This window comes from Pristiophorus japonicus, chromosome 14, assembly GCF_044704955.1.
Source record: "Pristiophorus japonicus isolate sPriJap1 chromosome 14, sPriJap1.hap1, whole genome shotgun sequence".
Lineage (NCBI taxonomy): Eukaryota > Metazoa > Chordata > Chondrichthyes > Pristiophoridae > Pristiophorus > Pristiophorus japonicus.
Genome location: NC_091990.1, coordinates 17171004 through 17194499, shown reverse-complemented (window position 1 = coordinate 17194499; position 23496 = coordinate 17171004). Strand labels below are relative to the sequence as shown.

Here is a 23496-nt window from a genome sequence, read left to right as displayed (position 1 = left end):
ACCAAAAGAGATTAATAAACAAAGAAGAGAAAAGGGGTTTGCTTATTATTCAGCATACTGAGAAAATCCATTATTCTGCTTCAAATCTTTTGGCTTATTAAACATGCCACAGGCAAACCTTAAGGAGCATCCCATTATATTGTGTGATGGTTAATGACAGTTTGCTGAAACAATGAGCCTTTGTGATGCTGGTCTTTCGATATGACTTGAGTTGCATAAATTGCTCTGTTCAGTAACCATCGCCTGGCTGTTTTGAAATTCAGCTTCGAACCCGATCTGCGGCTGTAACAGCATTATTTCAGATTGATTCATATTTCAAATGTTTGCCTCGGGTGATAAGGTCCCAGGTTTGATTGCTTTACCCCGTTGGGCGCTGAGTTAACTGGTCACGGCCAGATCGCAGGCAGGGGCCACGACACTTGTCATCAGTAGCCCCCCTGCTCTCGGGACTTGATCACTATCTGCTGAATGCTCCCATCCCGCTGGTAAGTTCACGTGCGCCCAGACACCGGGTGGAACCCGCTAAGGCTCAGCTGCGATGCACCCCGTAGTCAAAGAGCGGGCCGAAACTCACTTTCTAGACTCGCTCACAAAGAATGGCCACTCGGGAAATGGAATAGAGGGCCGCTGGGGCTTGTACTGCAGCAATGAGGTCTTTAAAACAATAAAAGGTTTTGATAGAGTGGATACAGAGAGAATGTTTCCACTTGTGGGGAAGATCATAACTAGAGGACGTCAATATAAGATAGTCACCAAGAAATCCAATAGGGAATTCAGAAGAAACCTCTTTACCCGAAGAGTGGTGAGAATGTGAAACTCGCTGCCACAGGGAGTGGTTGAAGCGAATAGTATAGATGCACTTAAGGGGAGGCTGGATGAACACCTGAGGGAGAAGTGAATAGAGGGTTATGTTGATAGATTTACATGAGGAAAGACGGGAGGAGGCTCGAGTGGAGCATAAACGCCGTATCATCATAGGCAGTCCCTCAAAATCGAGGAAGACTTGCTTCCACTCCAAAAGTGAGTTCTCAGGTGACTGTACAGTTCAATGCGGCAATTACAGTCTCTGTCACAGGTGGGACATTCAGTGGTTGAAGGAAAGGGTGGGTGGGGAGTCTGGTTTTCCGCACGCTCCTTCCACTGCCTGCGCTTGGTTTCTGCACGCTCTCGGCGACGAGACTCGAGGTGCTCAGCGCCCTCCCGGATGCACTTCCTCCACTTGGGGCGGTCTTGGGCCTGGGATTCCCAGGTGTCGGTGGGGATGTTGCACTTTATGCTGTATATCCTATCAGTTAGTGCCTTCAGCAAAGCGGGAGGGAGAATAAATTGAAAGTGTGGCAAATAATGAATTCTGCTGTTTCTGTTCTTTTGCAGCTCTGCGGGTTTGTCTACGCTTGTTACGTCAGCAAAGTCTTTATGGAAGAGGAAGACAGCTGTAAGTGCCTGAAGTATTACTCTCACAGGATGAACCTCAATCCTTAGTAACACTGGAGGGTCACCATGGGAGCAATTGTAACTTAACATTCCGGGCAGGAAACCCATGGGATGGGGTGGAACGCCGATTTTACACCCCGCTGATGCAGCGGAGAGTATTCTCGGGCAGCTGGGTAAAGCCTGTGTTGCTCCCAGTCCCGTCAGTTCCCCAATGGGCAGGCTAAGTTAAAATTGCTCCCTAATGTTTTACACACAAGCAATCCTCTCAAAAGTGATCAGAGAAAGAAGTAATAAAATGTCTGAACCATTCCTGACCACAACCAAGCTTCAGAATGAGGCCAGGTTCTTTTTAAAATAAAGACTTGCATTTCTATGGCGCCTTGCACAACCCCAGGACGTCCCAAACCGCTTTATAGCCAATGGGGGACTTTTAAAGTGTAGTCACTGTTGTAATAAAGAAAGAAAGACTTGGATTTATATTGCGCCTTTCACGACCACCGGATGTCTCAAAGCGCTTTACAGCCAAGGAAGTACTTTTAGAGTGCAGTCACTGTTGTAATGTAGGAAACACGGCAGCTAATTTGCACACAAGCAAGCCCCCACAAATAGCAATGTGATAATGACCAGATAATCTGTTTTTTTGTAATGTTGATTGAGGAATAAATATTGGCCAAGACACCGGGGATAACTCCACTGCTCTTCGAAACAGTGCCATGGGATATTTTACATCCACCTGAGAGAGCAGATGGGGGCCTCGGTTTAACTTCTCATCCGAAAGCTGGCACCTTTGACAGTGCAGTGCTCCCTCAGTGCACTGGCATGTCAGCCTGGATTTTTTTTTGTGCTCAAGTCTCAGCCGAACGACGGCTCCTCTGACAGCGCAGCACCACCTCAGTACTCTCCGTGTTCTGCTGTGTTACTCGTGTTTTTCCAGACACGCACCCAGTCACGTACGTGAGCCTTGGCATGAGGTATTGGTTTGGCAGTCTGGTGTTGTGCTGTTGTTTAACCTCCGCCCCTCCTCCAGCCCCCTGGCAGTGCATTAATGGGAGCCTGCCACATCACCCTTAAACTGACCCGGTAACCTTTTGTACTAGCAGCTGACACCATTTTGATCTTGGCATTCAGTCAGTAAAGTGATCGAGATTGAGCAGATAAGTGAACTGCATCAAATTCCGTGCAGAAAAACTTCCCTTACTAGTAAAAAGTTGATCAACTTTGTTGCAATTTTTCTTTCCTAACTTCTCTACTGAGAATGACTGACGTACACCGAGTAAGTGCTGCACTGTTCTTCAGGCAAGATGTTCCAGCGGTTCCAAGGGACCTGACATTGTTCCAAACAAAAAAGCAGGGAGTTCTCGTGGTTTCCTGGATAACATTCCTCCCGCAATCAACACCACCAGAAGCAAATAACACCCATCTTTCGGATGAGACGTTAAACTGAGGCCCCGTCTGCTCTCTCAGGTGGACATAAAAGATCCCATAACATTATTTCGAAGAAGAATAGGGGAGTTATCCCCGGTGTCCTGGCCAATATTTATCTCTCAATTAATATAACAAAAACAGTTTATCTGTTCATTATCACACTGCTGTTTGTGGGAGCTTGTTGTACGCAAGTTGGCTGCCGTGCTTCTCACATTACAACAGTGAACACACTGCTAAAAGTACTTCCTTGGCTGTAAAGCGCTTTGAGACGCCCGGTCATCGTGAAAGGCGCTTTAGAAATGCAAGTCTTTCTTTCTTTTTATGAAACCCATTGATATGATAATATATTGGGAGGTGAATTCCAGAATGCATCATTCGATATAATAGGTTCTTTATAAATACAAGCTCTTGAGGCGGGTGACAAACTCCAAAATTTAAATGGCAAGACTATTGACTGAATTCTCAACTGCAACCCTGAGCGGTCTGCTACCATGCAATATTTACCTTGGATGGTGATTTGCGCTGGGCCTTCTGCCAAACAGTCCAATTAATAAAATAATCAATTTTTTTCACTCACCTCTATGCCCCACAATGTGGCGACATTAATTATTGAGGTTCTTACAGTTTTTGTTCACCAACAAGTCAAGCATCCTGGCCTTCCAGTCCTACCCCTGCTGCTATGCTGCCTCTGAGCTGTTTTGAACTTGGTATTTGTAAGTTGCAGTGGGATTGTCTCACGGCACTTTCACTGAATAACAACAGCTTGCATTTATACAGCGCCTTTAACATAGGACAACGTCCCAAGACGCTTCGCATTCTACCCGACGTAAACTAGAGGTGATCCAAAACTCGGCAGCCCATGTCCTAACTCGCACCGAGTCCCGCTCACCCATCACCCCCTGTGCTCGCTGACCTACATTGGCTACCGATTAAACAACGCCTCAATTTCAAAATTCTCATCCTTGTTTTCAAAGCCCTCCATGGCCTCACCCCTCCCTATCTCTGTAGTCTCCACCAGCTCCACAACTCCCTGAGATGTCTGCGCTCCTCTAATTCTGACATCTTGAGCAGCCCTGATTACAACTGCTCAGCCATTGGTGGCTGTGCCTTCTGATGCCGAGGCCCCAAGCTCTGGAACTCCAGGCCTAAACCTCTCCGCCTCTCTTAACTCTTTTTCCTCCTTCAAGACACTCCTTAAAACCTACCTCTTTGACCAAGCTTTTGGCCACCTGTGCTAATTTCTCCTTATGCGGCTCAGTGTCAAATTTTTATCTCACAATACTCCTGTAAAAAGCGCCTTGGGACGTTTTACTATGTTAAAGGCACCATATAAATACAAGTTGTTGATGTTGTTATCAGACAAAATTTGACACTGAAGCATATGAGGGGATATTAGGACAGTGACCAAGTATTTGGTCAAAGAGGTAGGTTTTAAGGAGCATCTCAAAGGAGGAGAGAGAAGCGGAGAGGTTTAAGGAGGGAATTCCAGAGCTTAGGGGCCTAAGCCGCTGAAGCAATAAAATATTACAATGGTATGTTGCCTCAGGACAATGTACTTGCTCTTTCAATGAGCCAACACGGGCACGATGGGCCGAGTGGCCTCCTTGTGTACTGTATCATTCTGTGATAATGTGCCATGCAACCTGTCTTGGCAGGATACAGGGGTTGTAAAACTTGGAGGGTTTCACAAGGCAGCTCAGTCTGGGGGCGGTTCTTTGCTGCACCTCCCGCACGGCTTTGACTCTCTCCCCCGTGTGTTGACGACCAAAACTTACTGTCCATTGATTAATCATCCCTGATGCCTCCACCACCTCTGACAGCTGGATGCACAGCAGCGTGGGAGGAAGTCAGCAGCAGGTTGCTGGCTTGTCCTTTGATCGAAGAATTGTACATGCGGAGGAGGGGAAGTAACCAAAGAACAAAAGCGAAATAGTGCCGCAAGCTAGCGGGGACAGAATATTTGTTGGATCGTATCGGCCTGGATTGTGCCATCGTAAGTGGCCCCGCCAGTTCCAGATTTCTGCCCGCAATGCGCATGCGCAAAAACCCGGTCGGAGAGGAATTTTCCCAGATTTTTTTCTCCCTAAATTGGCCTGAGTTTTTAATCTGGTTTTTGCCACTTCCAGGAGATCACATGGCTCCGGTTGGGGTGGAGTTCAGAATGTTTCAGTATAAGGGGTGTCACAGTTGTGTGAAGCGGACTGGTTGGGCTGGGTGTTCTTTGCCTTTCCGTCATTGTTCATCGTTCATAGGTTTACATGTAACCAAACGAGCCAAAGGTGGGCAGCGGAAACGTTACAAGGACACCGTCAAAACCTCCCTGATAAAGTGCAACATCCCCACTGACACCCGGCAGTCCCTGGCCAAAGATCGCCCTAAGTGGAGAAAGTCATCCGGGAAGGTGCTGAGCACCTCGAGTCTGAGCACCTCGAGAGCATGCAGAAATCAAGCGCAGACAGCGGAAAGAGCGTGCGGAAAACCAGTCCCACCCACCCCTTCCCTTAACGACTATCTGTCCCACCTTTGACAGAGTCTGTGGATCTCATATTGGACTGTTCAGCCACCAAAGAGCTCACTTTAGGAGTGGAAGCAAGTCTTCCTCGATTCCGAGGGACTGCCTATGATGATGATGATGATATGTAACCTTCAGGGCTGCTGACTAAGGGCCATGTGGCTCTTTATCGGTCGGCGTGGACACGATGGGCCGAAATGACCTCCTTCCGCGCTGTCGATTTCTACGTTTCTAACTTGCGATCTGTCAAGTTTCTCCTTGCTGGAAATTCGCTTCCGCCGGTGCAGAGTGGGGCTATTTGCCCAGCTACTGCCCAGCGTATACCCACTAAACCCTTACACCTGGTAAAAACAGGCGGAGGGCCTTCCTTTACCAATGTAAGGGTTCAAGTAAATGTTAAAATAATGTTTTTTTTTATTTAAAAATTCATGTACATTTAAAATTAGCGTAGGTCAATTTTGTCCTGGTTAAAAATATTTAGATTTATTTTTGACAAAATTACTTTTTTTATTTTGAATGGTATTTTAATTCATTTTAAACCTGTGATTATTTTTAGTTCAGTGTTGTGAAATATTATTTATGAGGTGATTTCTATTATGCTTATGGGGATTCCGTCTGTAAATGGAATCCCCGTAGGCATAATAGGAATCCCCCTGTGTCATTGGTTGGCCTGGCCCACGTGATCCCAGGGACGTTTACGAGCTGCCTGCGCCCGTGATGCGTGGACCTTTATGCAGGAGTACGCCTGCAGGCCCAGAACCGCAAGAGACCAAAGCTCTGGGGACACAAGGTAAGTATGGAGTCGTCTTGCGGTTCAGAGGCATATGTGGGTGGCAAGCCTCCGACCGCAATTTCCCAGTCCAGCACGATTGTAAAAAAATTGTCACGAATCTGCTTGTGTGGAGGCATGGTTACACCTGCCGTCCTGTGCGAGCTGTGAAGGACTTTGAGCAATTGTAATCATGCTACATTTCTTTTTATAACCGGTTATATGGTCTCTTCAGTCAAACACCATTAAATTTATATGGCGTGCTTTATCTTCCTGTAGCCACAGAGTAGTGGGTGGTGTCAGCCCAGGCAATGGGTAATGGTGTTATAATTGGCCTTAGTGCTTTCGGGTTGGGAACCCCAACTGATTATTTGGCCTCATTACTACCCAGCGCTCCTGCTGGAAAGGTCCGAATGTGTGTGAGCGAGTGTGTCAGCATCACATGAGGACAAGTATTGGGCTCAACTCTGATGCTTCCTCCACTGTGGAAAGGCTTCCTGGCCCTTATCGTCCAGTTTGACTCATGAAGCTTAGCCAGCGAGCCTGGCTCTCGTGGCCTGTACCCAATATAAAGCAGGAGAGGGGATAAAACGGGGAGGTGGGGTCAAAAGATTGCAGTGGCCTTGTTGCAAGATTCTGGAGCGATTGTTGCCAATTGACTTGCACAACATTCCATAACCCACAACTGTTATGCTCTGTGTTCACCTCCACCTCCACAACATAGGATAGAGACGATTGTGCTGTAACTTTGCTCCTGCGCCCCCCTCGTGATCCTTCCTCTCTCACGATCGGGGCCAGACTTTCCGGAAAGGCCCTCAATGCCCGATTGCCCGCTGAGAAGGATCGCTAACGCTTGCTGAAAAAAGCGGGCGAGAATTTCTATTTTGAGGGCTAAGGTGTGATCACCCAGCGAAAACAGTCGGCGTTGCACACACTCATTCTCAGCGGTCTCTCGGTGGGTAAGTGGAAAGTTAGCCAAATGGGCGGTCGTTACCGGAATGTACGGCAAGTACAAAAATTTAGGCCGAGGCTGCGGTTGTGCCAATGGAGGGGGGAAACCTAAAGAAAAAAATTATCATAAAAAAAAAACACATCCCCAAGACAGTTTACGCCTAATCGCCATGGTAAAATTTATAAAAATAATTAAATAACCTTGAACTTACCTTTCTTTGCAGGGTTCCCCCCCCTAACCGCCCTGTTTAAGCAGCTTTTATAGGACGGGTCTCTCGGCGATCTGGACGTCGGCGGATGAGGCCAAACTTACGCCCTGGCGGTTGTTTTCGGCGTTGCACGTCGGCGGTTTGGTCCCGGTGGGCGATACCAAGGAAAAAACTTACGTGCAAACTCTCACCGGGCAAAAAACCAGCTGTAACGCCGAGAAAATCGTCGACAATGAAACTTAAAAGTCTGGCCCATTGTTCTTTATCATTAATTGGCCACTTAACTCTTCACTTACATAGAAACATAGAAACATAGAAAATAGGTGCAGGAATGGACCATTCGGCCCTTCGAGCCTGCACCACCATTCAATAAGATCATGGCTGATCATCACCTCAGTACCCCTTTCCTGCTTTCTCTCCATACCCCTTGACCCCTTTAGCCGTAAGGGCCATATTAAACTCCTTCTTGAATATATCCAATGAACTGGCATCAACAACTCTCTGCGGTAGAGAATTCCACAGGTTAACAACTCTTGAGTGAAGAAGTTTCTCCTCATCTCAGTCCTAAATGGCTTATCCCTTATCCTTAGACTGTGTCCCTAGGTTCTGGACTTCCCCAACATCGGGAACATTCTTCCTGCATCTAACCTGTCCAGTCCCGTCAGAATTTTATAGGTTTCTATGAGATCCCCTCTCATCCTTCTGAACTCCAGTGAATATAGGCCCAGTCGATCCAGTCTCTTCTCGTATGTCAGTCCTGCCATCCCAGGAATCAGTCTGGTGAACCTTCGCTGCACTCCTTCAATAGCAAGAACGTCCTTCCTCAGATTAGAAGACCAAAACTGAACACAATATTCCAGGTGAGACATCAACTGCATCAAGGCCTCCCTGCTCCTATACTCAAATCCCCTAGCTATGAAGGCCAACATGCCATTTGCCTTCTTCACCGTCTGCTGTACCAGCATGCCAACTTTCAATGACTGATGTACCATGACACCCAGGTCTCGTTGCATCTCCCCTTTTCCTAATCTGCCGCCATTCAGATAATATTCTGCCTTCGCATTTTTGCCACCAAAATGGATAACCTCACATTTATCCACATTATACTGCATCTGCCATGCATTTGCCCACACACCTAATCTGTCCAAGTCACCCTGTAGCCTCTTAGCATCCTCCTCACAGCTCACACCGCCACCCATCTGCAAACTTGGAGATATTACATTAAATTCCTTCATCTAAATCATTGATGTATATTGTAAATAGCTGGGGTCCCAGCACTGAGCCCTGCGGCACCCCACTAGTTACTGCCTGCCGTTCTGAAAAGGACCCATTTATCCCGACTCTCTGCTTCCTGTCTGCCAACCAGTTCTCTATTCACGTCAATACATTACCCCCAATACCATGTGCTTTAATTTTGCACACCAATCTCTTGGGTGGGACCTTGTCAAAAGCCTTTTGAAAGTCCAAATACACCACATCCACTGGTTCTCCCTTGTCCACTCTTCTAGTTACATCCTCAAAAAATTCTAGAAGATTTGTCAAGCATGATTTCCCTTTCGTAAATCCATGCTGACTTGGACCGATCCTGTCACTGCTTTCCATTGGCGCTGCTATTTCGTCCTTAATAATTGATTCCAACATTTTCCCCATTACTGATGTCAGGCTAACCGGTCTATAATTCCCCATTTTCTCTCTCACTCCTTTCTTAAAAAGTGGTATTACATTAGCTACCTTCCAGTCCATAGGAACTGATCCAGAGTCGATAGACTGCTGGAAAATGATCACCAATGCATCCACTATTTCTAGGGCCACTTCCTTAAGTACTCTGGGATGCAGACTATCAGGCCCTGGGGATGTATCGGCCTTCAATCCCATCAATTTCCCTAACATAATTTCCTGACTAATAAGGATTTCCTTCAGTTCCTCCTTCTTACTAGACCCTCGGTCCCCTAGTATTTCCGGAAGGTTATTTTTGTCTTCCTTCATGAAGACAGAACCAAAGTATTTGTTCAATTGGTCTTCCATTTCTTTGTTCCCCATTATAAATTTACCTGATTCTGACTGCAAGGGACCTACGTTTGTCTTCACTAATCTTTTTCTCTTCACATATCTATAGAAGCTTTTGCGGTCAATTTTTATGTTCCCAGCAAGTTTCCTCTCATACTCTATTTTCCCCCTCCTAATTAAACCCTCTGACTCCTCTGCTGGATTCTAAATTTCTCCCAGTCCTCAGGTTTGTTGCTTTTTCTGGCCAATTTATATGCCTCTTCCTTGGATTTAACAATTTATATGCCTCTTCCTTTAATTTCCCTTGTTAGCCATGGTTGAGCCACCTTCCCCGTTTTATTTTTACTCCAGAATGGGATGTACAATTGTTGAAGTTCATCCATGTGATCTTTAAATGTTTTCCATTGCCTATCCACCGTCAACCCTTTAAGTATCATTCGCCAATCTATTCTAGCCAATTCACGTCTCATACCATCGAAGTTACCGTTCCCTAAGTCTCTGAATTAACTGTGTCAGTCTCCACCTTAATAAAAAATTCTATCATATTATGGTCACTCTTCCCCAAGGGGCCTCGCACAACAAGATTGCTAATTAGTCCTTTCTCATTACACATCACCCAGTCTCGGATGGCCAGCCCTCTAGTTGGTTCCTCGAAAAATTGGTCTCGAAAACCATCCCTAATACACTCCAGGAAATCCTCCTCCACCGTATTGCTACCAGTTTAGTTAGCCCAATCTATATGTAGATTAAAGTCGCCCATGATAACTGTTGTACCCTTATTGCATGCATCCCTAATTTCTTGTTTGATGCTGTCTCCAACTTCACTGCTACTGTTTAGTGGTCTGTACACAACTTCCACTAGCGTCTTCTGCCCTTTGGTATTCTGTAGCTCCACCCATACAGATTCCACACCTTCCAAGCTAATGTCCTTCTTTACTATTGCGCTAATTTCCTCTTTAACCAGCAACGCTACCCCACCTCCTTTTCCTTTCTGTCTATCCTTCCTGAATGTTGAATACCCTTGGATGTTGAGTTCCCAGCCTTGGTCACCCTGGAGCCATGTCTCCGTAATGCCAATTATATCATATTCGTTAATAGCTGCCTGCGCAGTTAATTCGTCCACCTTATTATGAATACTCCTCACATTAAGGCACAGAGCCTTCAGGCTTGTCTTTTTAACACACTTTGCCCCTTTAGAATTTTGCTGTAATGTGGCCCTTTTTGATTTTTGCCTTGGGTTTCTCTGCTCTCCACTTTTACTTCTTTCTGTCTTTTGCTTCTGTCCCCATTCTACTTCCCTTTGTCTCCCTGCATAGGTTCCCATCCCCCTGCCATATTAGTTTAACGGCACTAGCAAACACTCCCCCTAGGACATTGGTTCTGGTCCTGCCCAGGTGCAGACCGTCTGGTTTGTACTGGTCCCACCTCCCCCATAACCGGTTCCAATGTCCCAGGAATTTGAATCCCTCCTTCAAGCTACGTATTCATCTTAGCTATCTTGCAATTCCTACTCTGACTAGCACATGGCACTGGTAGCAATCCTGAGATTACTACCTTTGAGGTCCTACTTTTTAATTTAACTCCTCGCTCCCTAAATTCAGCTTGTAGGACCTCATCCCATTTTTTACCTATATCGTTGGTACCTATAAGCACCACGACAACTGGCTGTTCACCCTCCCTTTTCAGAATGTCCTGCACCCGCTCCAAGATATCCTTGACCCTTACACCAGGGAGGCAACATATCATCCTGGGGTCTCGGTTGAGGCTGCAGAAACGCCTATCTATTCCCCTTACAATCGAATCCCCTATCACTATTGCTCTCCCACTCTTTTTCCTGCCCTCCTGTGCAGCAGAGCCAGCCACGGTGCCATGAACCTGGCTGCTGCTCCCTTCCCCTGGTGAGTCATCCCCCACAACAGCACCCAAGGCGGTGTATCTGTTTTGTTGATACACCCTGATTCTGTGCCAGCAACTGTACCAGGCTTAGAAGTAGCAAGGGGATTTGAATACAGGGGCAGGGAGGTGTTGCTACAGTTGTACAGGGCCTTGGTGAGGCCACACCTGGAGTATTGTGTACAGTTTTGGTCTCCTAACTTGAGGAAGGACATTCTTGCTATTGAGGGAGTGCAGCGAAGGTTCACCAGACTGATTCCCGGGATGGCAGGACTGACCTATCAAGAAAGACTGGATCAACTGGGCTTGTATTCACTGGAGTTCAGAAGAATGAGAGGGGACCTCATAGAAACGTTTAAAATTCTGACGGGTTTAGACAGGTTAGATGCAGGAAGAATGTTCCCAATGTTGGGGAAGTCCAGAACCAGGGGTCACAGTCTGAGGATAAGGGGTAAGCCATTTAGGACCGAGATGAGGAGAAACTTCTTCACCCAGAGAGTGGTGAACCTGTAGAATTCTCTACCACAGAAAGTAGTTGAGGCTAATTCACTAAATATATTCAAAAGGGAGTTAGATGAAGTCCTTACTACTCGGGGGATCAAGGGTTATGGCGAGAAAGCAGGAAGCGGGTACTGAAGTTTCATGTTCAGCCATGAACTCATTGAATGGCGGTGCAGGCTAGAAGGGCTGAATGGCCTGCTCCTGCACCTATTTTCTATGTTTCTATGTTTCTAGGTCACTGGCGAATGATGTATTCAAGTACTTTTTGGGCGTGGTTGTGTGTGCTTGTATGTATGTGTGTTTATATACATGTATGTGTACATGTTTTATCTGTATGTATTTCATGTTTGTTTGTTTATGTATGTATATATGCGTATGTATCTCAGTATATATGTATATATTTACGTGTGAATGTGTATGTATATATATATGTATATATATGTGTGTGTGTGTTTGTGCCCTGGGGCAGAAATTCAGCCTCCCGCTAAGGCCCGTTACTGCCGGAAAGCGGTGGCCAAGCTGCGGTGTTGAATGGTCGCTGATTTTTTTGTCGAATGGCCGCTGCTCGTGAAATTCTCCTCGGTGGTTTTTCTGGCAGTTCCCACTTCTTCCCCGCTGCTGCCAAACCCTCCCAAGTGCGTCATCAAAGCGCACACCACCGATTTCCCGCCCGAGGCAAAATTTACCGTACAAAATCTTCGGCCCGCCCCTCGGTGCACCAGCAGCTTTTTCAGTCGGTGCACTGAGCTTGCAGTGTCTGCAAAATGGTGGCGTGGTCGCCATTCAAGGGGAAGGTGCACTGCCGCGGCCGCCATCTTACTTATTTTTTGTCGGCCAACTGCCAGGTCGGCCCGACAATTATGCCCCCGGGTTCGGCCTGGCCGCCAACAGGGCAGCCTTGCAACCCCCCCCTGGCCCAGCTGAAACCCTCCCTGGTAGCCCAGTGGACCAAACAAAGAATCGCCGAGTTCGCAGCGGTTCTTCCCGTTAAGTGAAGGGGAAAGACTTGGTGACGCACACACGTCATGACATCATCACAGCAGCGAACACTGCGCCCGCCTCCATTTCCGCTCCCATTCTGACTGACTTCCACCCCGCTGGGAAAAAAGGACAATGAGCTGAATTTCGCGCAAGAGGCCACTGCATCCACTGCGGCGGTATAAACAGCTGAAACATGGCAAGTTCGCCCCGTTTCCGGCGGGGGTGAACTTCGGCCCCCATATCTCTATCGCCCTGTCTCTGTAATCTCCTCCAGCCCCAAATCCCCTCCCCCTCTAATTCTACCCTCTTGAGCATCCATTATTATAATCACTCAGCCATTGATGGCCGTGCCTTCTGTTGCCTCGGCCCTCAGCTCTGGAATTCCCTGCCTAAACCTCACCGCCTCTCTACCTCGCTTTCCTTCTTTAAGATGCTCCTTAACACCTATCTCTTTGACCAAGCTTTTGGCCACTTGCCCTAATTTCTTCTCGTGGCTCGGTGTCAAATTTGTGTCTTCCAATACTCCTATGAAGCGCCTTGGGACGTTTCCCTCTGCCAAAGCCACTTTACAAATACAAGTTGTTGCTTCTCTGTATATGTGTGTATGTATATATGCGTATATGTGTATGTAAATGTGTATATGTATATATATTGCGTGTATATATATATACATGTGTGTATATATGTATCTATATGTGTGTCTGTATATATGTATATATGCGTGTGTGTATATATGTGTATATATGTGTGTGTGTATATATGTGTTTGTGTATATGTGTGTATATATGTATGTGTATATATATGTGTATATATGTGTGTTTGTATGTGTGTATATATGTGTGTGTGTTTATGTGTGTGTATATGTATATGTGTGTATATATGTATATATATGTATATGTGTGTGTGTATGTGCATGGAAGTGATGCCAAACATACAGATCCTAGACTTTGATCAGTTTGCAGCAACACTGCTGTAACTCACCCTGACCAAACCTTCATTTTGGTTTGTGGAAATGACAGATTTGTTTCATTAAAGTGTGCAGATAATGAGAGGAAGAAATGATGTTCAAATAGTTTCTCGTCACATCTCTCAGAAATGTCCCACCGTGCTCGTGCACAATGACTTGCTTTGTGAAGTGGTGCTATTGTTGTTTATTGGCCCAGAAAGGCTGTGAGAGTTGCCATATTCTGCAGTCACTGGCCACATGACCATCGCTCCAGCCCCGGTCAAAGGTCAGCGACAGAACTGAGGAGGAAGATTCGCTCTGTTCACAATCCATACAACAGCCTCAGGTCAGCACAGCGAGTAACACAGAGCAATATCTTTACTCATTCTCGGGTTGTGGGCACCACTGGCAAGGTCGGTTTTTATTGCCCGAGTTGTCTGAGAAGGTGGTGGTGAGCCTTCTTGTTGAACAGTGTTTGTAGCGGTTTGATACAACTGAGAGTGTGGGACTGGAGTCAGAAATAGGCCCAGACCGGGTAAGGATGGCAGGTTTCCTTCCCTGAAGGACAGTTGTGAACCAGTCGGGTTTTTCCGACAATCCGATAGCTTCATGGTCACTTTTACTGATACAGGTGCGACATCCAAAATCCGGAGTTACGGAATATTCCGGACACTGGGCCGATCTGTGGTGGGGTCGTCCGGAAACCGGAAAATGTTCCTAAAACCAAACTCCCCTGCCTCCGGTTGCCTGACCTCCCCCACCCCCACCCTGACCTCCGGCGACCCGACCGACCCCCCACCCCGACCTCCGGCAGCCGTCCGACCCCCCCACCCCCATCCTGACCTCCGGCGACCCGACCGACCCCCACCCCGACCTCCGGCAGCCCGTCCGACCCCCCACCCCCACCCTGACCTCCGGCAACCCGACCGACCCCACCACCCCCGACCTCTGGCGGCCCATCCGACCCCCCCCCACCCGGACCTCCGGCGACCCGACCGACCCCCCCACCCCCGACCTCCGGCGACCCGACCGATCCCCCCACCCCTGACCTCAGCTCGACCGAACCCCGCCGACCTCCGGCGGCCCGACCGATCCCCCCTATCCTCCCCTACCCTACCTATCTCCCTCGGCCCAGGCAAAGACATTCCAAAATCCGGAAATACCCGGAATCCGGAACGGCCTCGGTCCCGAGGTTTCCGGATGTCACCCTGATGCCAGTTTTTTAGTTCCAGATTTTTTTTTAAACTGAATTGAAATTCTCAAACTGCCACAGTGGGATTTGAACTCTGGATTAGTAATCAAGTAACAGAACCACGGCACAACCAAACCCTCAATTAGCAGCTGCAACGGTGATGGCAGCACAAACAATTCCATGGATTGTCTCATTTTATTAATGAAGCTGAATGATATGGAACTATCTCCAACCATTGTCAACAGAGAGTTTATGGGATCAACCCTGTATTGACTAGACATTGATCAGCGTAGCTGAGAGAGAGCTGAGAGTCAGGTCTGCTCCCTCCCCTGTGCCTGTTGTGTATCTGACTTTAATCCTGAATCAATACGACCTGCATCAATCGGGAGGCCAGCCAATGAAAACCCTGGAAATCTCACGCTGCTATTGAAGGTTATTTCAGGGTAAGGCTTTTGATCTTTTGAGTTTTCTCGTGAAAATCACAGGCCTGTAATAGAATCCTTTTTTGTTGTTGTCGATGTTTCCCGGTTTTCTCCCTTTCTGAAGGTGTGAGAAAGCAAGGTTAATACAGAGCAGCAAGGCCATAATGTCCAACTTGGCCCATCCGCCCAGAAACAAGCTGATTCATGATTTCACTGACTACATGGCAACCAAAAGACCTTCAGTACCTTGGCGAAATGGCTCTTGATTATCTGTCAGGCCAGGCACTGAGTGTGGGCAGGGGATTTGACCCTGAGGTGCACATCGCAGCTCAGCCCCATGCTGGTTTCATCCGACGTGTATTTGCACCACACAAGCACACTCACACCCGTGCTCACACTCACACCTGCGCTCACACTCACACTCGAACACGCTCAAACTCACGCTCATGCTCACACTTACGCCCGTGCTCACACCCGCATGACACTCACACCCGCGCTCACACTCACGCCCACGCTCACACTCACGCCCACGCTCGTGCTCACACCCGCGCTCACACACACGCCCGCACTCACACACACACTCACACCCACGCTCACACTCACACCCATGCTCACACTCACACCTGCGCTCACACTCACACACGAACACGCTCAAACTCACGCTCACGCTCACACTTACGCCCGTGCTCACACCCGCATGACACTCACACCCGCGCTCACACTCACACCCACGCTCACACTCACACCCACGCTCACACTCACACCCTCGCTCACGCTCACATGTAGTCACACTCACTCACACTCGCACGTACACCCACACGTGCACTCATATGCACACACACACACACACATACACACATTCACCTTCGAGCAGAGTTCACCAGATTACAATCAGAAGCGGGAACCCCGGGTGATAGTTCCCCTCTCAATTCAGGGATGCTGAAACACCCACTGGTGTCCCAATGAACCCAGCAGAGTCTGGGAATCAAAGCTGGATCTTCTAACCATATCTTTCTCGAAAATGTCCCCTCCCAGAATAAACTTATTTCACCAAAATACAGTTAGGAGGCAGATGCTGTTCTTTCTGAACATTAAAAATGAATGCCATCAACACACAAATCGATGTTAATGGATATCTGTAATGGGGACAGATGGCCCAGGTAAGTGCCAGATCCATGGCAGATTAGCTGCCTGTATGGAATAACTTGCGTATGTCGAAATACGCAGTTATGTTTTATGTGGTGGGATACAACAGCTGCTTTCTGTGAGCTCGGAGGTTTTGAACATTCTTCAAACAGAAACATTGAACTTTCTGCTGATCTGCCTTCAATGCATCTGCCTTGCTGAGTTATGAATATTCCTCCTGAATAATGAGTCTCGCCCACCTGTTCGGGGCCGAAATTGCCCTCCGCCCGAAACGTGTTGCACCGACCGCGTTTAAAGTGTTCCGTCCGCCCCCATGCACGGGGCCGACAAGCCGCAGAAATTCAGGTCTTTGTATTTTGCTTCCGGTCGGAGCGGTGTTGGGAGCGGGGCGGAAGCGCGGGTGGGTCGGAACAGCCAGCGCTCCAAGTCATCAGCGCCGCGCTGACACGTCACAATGTCCCTCCCCTTCAGTTAAAGGGGAGGGCCGCTGCGAACTCGGCAGAGCTTTCAGTTCGGTCCACTGGGGCCACCAGGGAGGGTTTTGGCCAGCCGTTGGCCTGGCACCCAGGAGGGGCTGCAGTGCTGCCTGGTTGGCGGCTCCGTCGTACCCGGGGGCATAATTGTCGGGCTGACCTGGCAGTCGGCCGACAAAAAAAAAAAAATAATATGGCGACTTGCCACACTGCCACCTCCCCTTTAAGGGTGGACACGCAGCCCAGCCACAGGCAGCCTCCCAACAGGAAAAGCTGTCAGTGGCACCAACCGGCGGCGGTGCTCCCACGGGGCAATTTCCCACGGCCAACATTCATCCCTCAACCTACATCACTAAAACATCAAATCGGTCTTTGCTCGCATTGCTGTTTGTGGGATCTTTGGCTGCCATGCTTGTCCACACGGCAACAGTGACTAGGCTTCAAAAAGTAATTAATTGTCTGCAAAGTGCTTTGGGGCATCCTGGGACATGAAAGGCACTGCTGTATCTATCGATGTATCCATCTCTCTATCTCTATCTCTAGCTGACTATCTGTCTAAAATCTCCAGAAGACTTTTGACCTAGTAGGTCTGCAATTCAGTTCCATTGTGGATAGGTCCCTCAAACCCCTAATGGAGGCACTGGTTAATGTGCTGAGACAATGGTATCCAACCACACAAACACTGCGTCAAGTAGCAAGCAACAACAGTGACTACACTTCAAAAGAACATCTTTGGCTGTAAAACACTTTGGGATGTCCTGAGGCCATGAAAGACGCTATAGAAATGCAAGTTCTTTCTTTCTTTTCGTACAAAGGAGTGTGAGAAGGCCAATGCAGCCCCTCCAGCCTGCTCCACATTCAGTTACATCATGGCTGCTCTGTTCTTCAACAACAGTTGTCGGCCTTTGATCAATATCCCTCGATAGCCTTGCCCAACAAAATCCTATCAATCCGAGCCTTGACGATTTGAATTCACCCCCAGCATCCACGGCCTTTTGATGGCGCTAGCTCCAGATTTCCACTCCCCTGTGAGAAAAAATGCTTCCCGACCTTACTCCTGAATAGCCTCGTTCCACCGTCACAGTCGCTCTGTATCTACCCTGGCGCCAATCTTCCCGTTAAGCTGCGCAGGCGCACGGGGCGGTCTCGAGGTTCCACGCAGGCCGCTCACTGGTTGTTAAAGGGAAAAACCGTGCGTGCGCGGAAATTTGAACAGAACACGCGGCCCGTTGAAGGGGCCGCACATTCCCAAATAATTAGAGGGAACATTGCCTCGTGCATCCTCTTATTGCCTGGATTAGATCACCTCTTCAACCCCCTAAACTCAAGGGAATCCAAGGTGTCATTCTTCAGCTGTGATCTTCGCGAAGTCATGGAGGAGCTCACAGTCTGGACCAATCCTGTCCACTTTTGCAACATGGTCAACGGACAGCATTTGACAGCAGGAAGCCGGGCTGATATTTTTCCCCTTCCTCACGCACTGAGGCCGATTGTAGTGTCCCGATCGAAGAACATAAGAATTAGGAACAGGAGTAGGCCATTTGGCCCCTCGAGCCTGCTCCGCCATTCAATAAGATCATGGCTGATCTGATCTTGAAAACATCCTCTCTGCATCTACCCTGTCGAGCCCCCTCAGAATCTTATATGTTTCAATAAGATCACCTCTCATTCTTCTAAACTAATGAGTACAGGCCCAACCTGCTCAACTCTTCCTCTCAAGACAACCCTTTCATCCCAGGAATCGACCTAGTGAACCTTCTCTGAATTAGCTGCCCTTCTAACGGAGAGAGCAGCGTAGATCAGGAATCGAACCTGTGCCCTCAGCTCTGTGTGGCTGACTCGTGCACTTTACCATGAGGGCCAAAGTGATTTGAAATTAAGGTAAACTCATGAATGCAACGTGAACATGTGTACGGCAGTGCAACTTCTTCCCTCACTGCCGGTGCTCAGAAATCCAGGCCGTGATGTAAGCGGGACCTTTCCCCGAACGCCGGGAGCTTCAGCACAAAGACACCTCTTGCTCAAAGGCTAAACACAAGGCAGACTGACAGCACCAGTTTAAATTTAAATTAAAACATTTCCGGACCAATGGGGAAAGATCAGGGAGTGGGATTAATTGGATCGCTCTACCAAAGAGCCAGGACCAGCACGATGGGCCACATGGCCTCCTTCTGTGCCATCTCATTCTATGGTTCTATGACCTCAAAATATTAAATTCTCATCCTTGTGTTCAAATCCATCCATGGCCTCACCCCTCTCTATCTCTGTAACCTCCTCCAGCCCTACAAACCTCCGAGATCTCTGCGCTCCTCCAATTCTGGCCTCTTGTACATCCCCGATTTTCATCGCTCCACCATTGGCGGGCATGCCTTCAGCTGCCTGGGCCCTAAGCTCTGGAATTCCCTCCCTAAACCTCTCCCATCTCTCTCTGCCCCCTTTTGAGATGCTCCGTGAAGCCTCTCTGCATGACCAAGCTTTAGGTCACCTGTCCTAATATCTCCTTATGTGGCTCGGTTTCAAATTTTGCTTGATAACGCTCCTGTGAAGCGCCCTGGGATGTTTTACTACTTAAAAGCGCTATATAAATACAGTTGTTGTTACGAAACTGGCCTCTCAGAAACATAAGCAACCCAGCGAGCAGGAGATGCAGAGCAAGCAGGAGATAACAACACTCTGCCCAGGGAGAACAGGCAGTGCCAATTTACAAGACCCTGATAGAATACCTGTCTCCCACTGAAAGACAATACCTCAGGCACTTTCCGCTCAGCGGACAGCTCCTGAATTAAACAGGTAGGAATTGCAAAGTGAATGAACTGTCAGCTACCCTGAATGTGACAACATCCCGGCAACATTAATGTCCAATCCTATTTCCAGGCAACTTTGACTTTGATTATGTAGGTGTGAGACACTGTGCCACATACAGTAACTGAAGGTGGAGGGACTTGGGGTAAAACGTCACATGGAGCATGCCACTTTGCTCAGCTGAAAATGAAAACATGTCAGGTACCTGGGGTCTGGAACTCCAATCAGGAACTGAACCTATCTTGCCAGTGGTAGCTCTTTGAACAAGCTACCAATTAGTCCCACACCCTTGCTCCGTCCCCATAGCCCTCCAATGTTCTTCTTTTTCAAATATATATCCAATTCCCTTTTGCAAGCTACTTTTGAATCTGCTTTCACCACCCTTCCAGGCCGTGCATTGAAGATCATATCAAGTCGTTACGTAAAAATATCTTTCCTCGTTTCCCCCCCTGAACTTTTTACCAGTTGCGAGTGGGTTAGTAAGCAAGAGGCTCGGGCTAATTATCCAGTGAACGTGAGTTCAAATCCCACCGTGGCTGTTTGAGAATTTGAATTCAGCTGCAGAAATCAGGAAATAAAATGCAGGTGTCGGTAAAAGTGGCCAAGGAGCTGTCGGATTCTTGCAAAAATCCAACTGGTTCACAAATGTCCTTCGGACGAGGAAACCTGCCGTCCTTACCCCATCTTTGCCGAAATGTGACTCCAGCCCCACAGCAATGTGGTTGACTCTGAAGTGCCCTAACCAGCCACTCAGTTGTATCAAATCGCTACAATGCAGCGGTTCAAGACGGCGGCTCACCACCACTTTCTCATGGCAACCAGGAATGGGCAACAACTGCCGGCCTTTCCAGCGATGCCCACATCCCGAGAAAGAATTCGAACTGCAGACTTCTTATGGTTTCTTTGGCAAAGGTGTGTGATGAAAGAAAGCATTTATCCAGTGCTTTTCATGGCCTATGGCCGTTGCAACATGCTCTACAGCCAATGAAGTACTTTTGAAATGTAGTCACTGCTGTAATGTAGGGAAAAGCGACATCCAATTTGTGCACAGCAAGCTGCCATAAACAGCAATGAGATGATGACCAGATAATCTGTTTTATAGGTGTTGCTTGAAGAAGGGGCATGGGCTGCGGCAATAGCAGCATGAAGGTACGACGTCCGAAATCCGGAATCCTCGGGGCCGAATCCGTGCCGGGCTTTGAGCGGCAAGGTCCGAAATCCGGTAAAACCCGAAACCTGGCACAGATTCGGTCGAAGATTCCGGATTTCAGACTATCGATTTTCTTGACTGAAATCCGGAATCCTCGACTAAATCCGTGCCGGATTTCAGGTTTCGCCCGATTTCGGACCTCGCCGCTCGCCGATTCACGCAGGTACTCCGCTCCTCGCCGATTCCTACCGCTGCTCACCACCCGCGGCCCCCCCCCCCCATGTCTGGTTTCCTCGTCCCTCGCTGCCCGATGTCACCATCCTGGCCGCCTCAAAATGTCGGCTTTTCGGACAATAATTCCGGATTCCGATGCGCAAAATGTCCGGTTTTCGGAGTTCCGGATTCGGGACGTTGCACCTGTAGTAGAAATTTACAAGATGTAACTGAAAGGTACAAAGGCGGATGTCTCTCATCTCTGAAAAATGTTAATTATTTGCAATCTGCAAAATATTAATTGTTTCTCCTGTGTTTCTAGTTGATTTCATAGGAGGATTTGATTCCTACGGGTATCAGGCCCCTCAGAAGACTTCTCATTTACAGTTGCAGCCTCTGTACACGTAAGTGCTTTACTGGCTAAAAAAGGACATTTCCATTTCCACCGGTCCCCACAGACTCGATCAAATCTGCTGTGTTGCGTTCCTCCCCAACACTTCATTTAAGCCTTGCTCAGATACTCCGGGGAATGTTGTCCAAGGATAATAATCCATTTTTTATTTTTAATGCCTGTCTGTGAGAAGATCTTTAATGTTATTACTCTCTCCGCTGTGGTAGCTGTTGCTAATTGGCATTCACAGGGGACAAGCAAAAGCTCGGAGCCGGTGGAACTTTGAACATCGTAAACACAAGCGCAGGCATGGAGAAGTGTTTGTAGGTATTCAGCTCACATCTCCCGTGATTGATTAAATCGGCGTTGTAAGGAGCTGCATCTTCAAACGTTACCTTCCCCCACCCCCGCACTCCCCTTGTAGTTCGACGGGGAAATCGCCCTCCAATCACATTCAAGCCACGGAGGGTGCAGAAAGAAGAAAGACTTGCATTTATATAGCGCCTTTCACGATCACCGGACGTCTCAAACCACTTTACAGCGAATGAAGTACTTTTGGAAGTGTAGTCACTGTTGTAATGCGGGAAACGCGGCAGCCTATTTGTGCACAGCAAGCTCCCACAAACAGCAATGTGATAATGACCAGATAATCTGTTTTGTTATGTTGAATGAGGGATAAATATTGGCCAGGACGCCAGGGATACCTCCCCTGCTCTTCTTAAAAATAGTGCCGTGGAATCTTTTGCATTCCACCGGAGAGAGCAGGCGGTTTAATGTCTCATCCAAAAGATGGCACCTCCGACAGTGGGACTCGAACCCACGACCTTCTGACTTCGAGGTGAGTGTGCTACCCACTGAGCCACAGCTGACACCAGGTTGAGCTCTGGTCTGTGTGATGGGCTGGGAGCGAGGCGGGGGAGGCGACAGAACGTGTGTCAATGTGGCAATGATCTGTCCAAGGGAATCGCTGAGCAAAAAGGGGCTTGTCCCTTGCCCAGGTGCAGGGCGGGGTGTGGTTGCCAACCCTCGTAAAGTCTCCAGGACTGAAAGATTAATTTCCTGGACACTGTCGCAGGCAACCCAGGGAGAGCAATCACCGGGGCATTAAAAGAACAATTCTGTGCTTTATTACATTGTCTGTAAACACTTTGATTTATTAAATCATGTCTAAAGAGCAGAACCAGGCCATTTGGCCCAACTGGTCTATGCCGGTGTTTGCGCACTACACTGGCCTCCTCCCACCCCTACTCAATCTAACCCCATCCCTCGATTCCCTCCTCCCTCAAGCACTTACCTTGCTTTGCCTTGAATACACTCCCCTGCTCGTTCCCGATAGCCCTGCAAATTTCTTCCCCTTCAAGTATTCCCTTTTGACAAAGGAAATTCAGGCAGAGAATGTGAGTGGCTGGCTGAGACCCAGGGTGTGGGGGGGTGTGGGGTGGGGGGGGGGGGGAGACCTGTCGAACAGAACGCCAGCACACTTCGGTTCTGTCAGAAGGGACAAGGGAAGACAGTTGCTTGGGGGGTCTCGGATGCAACGGAGCCAAGCGACTTCTGAATTAATGATCGCAGTGCATCGTCTTGTGCTTTCGTTTCAAAAAGCACAACCTCACATTTGTGCTCATCCTTTCCAACCCTGCCTTGTGCCCCCCCCCCATCTCGGCGCGCTATCCTTGCAAATTGCTTTGCTTCGGAAAGAAATCAGTTTAGCCTGCTTGAGTGACTTTTACCTTGCGTGTAATTTAATAGAGCGGTCTCGTTTGAAGCGGATCCCCGGGGGGGGGCACGCACGCAAGCCTGAAGAGGGGCTTGATTGCGAGTTGGCTGTCACTTAAAAGAGGCTTTTAACTCCTCAAGTGTGCCGAGGGCCCAACTCAGCTTCACCAGCTCCGAGTGCCACTTCATTTGCCTCCTCGCCTGTCACCTCACTAAATTAGTTCCCAGAAGATCACTGCTGGCAAAACAAGGAGCCGTGTGAGACAAAATATGGGCCAAGTTGAAATGCCCTGCACATCGTCAACAATATGTCCCCCCCGCGCCCCCCCCCCCCCCCCCAGGCCCTGCCCCCCTCTATTTCCA

General features: G+C 48.3%; 1 protein-coding gene across 1 annotated transcript in view; it reads left to right on the top strand.

Moving 5' to 3' along the window:
- Positions 1-23496, top strand: part of nkain1 (sodium/potassium transporting ATPase interacting 1) — a 604623-nt gene that overhangs the window by 555356 nt on the left and 25771 nt on the right. Inside the window, exons 5-6 of the mRNA XM_070898961.1 lie at positions 1375-1435; positions 21349-21430. Of these exons, the coding sequence (XP_070755062.1) occupies positions 1375-1435; positions 21349-21430 (143 nt within the window). The remainder of the gene's footprint in view (positions 1-1374; positions 1436-21348; positions 21431-23496) is intronic.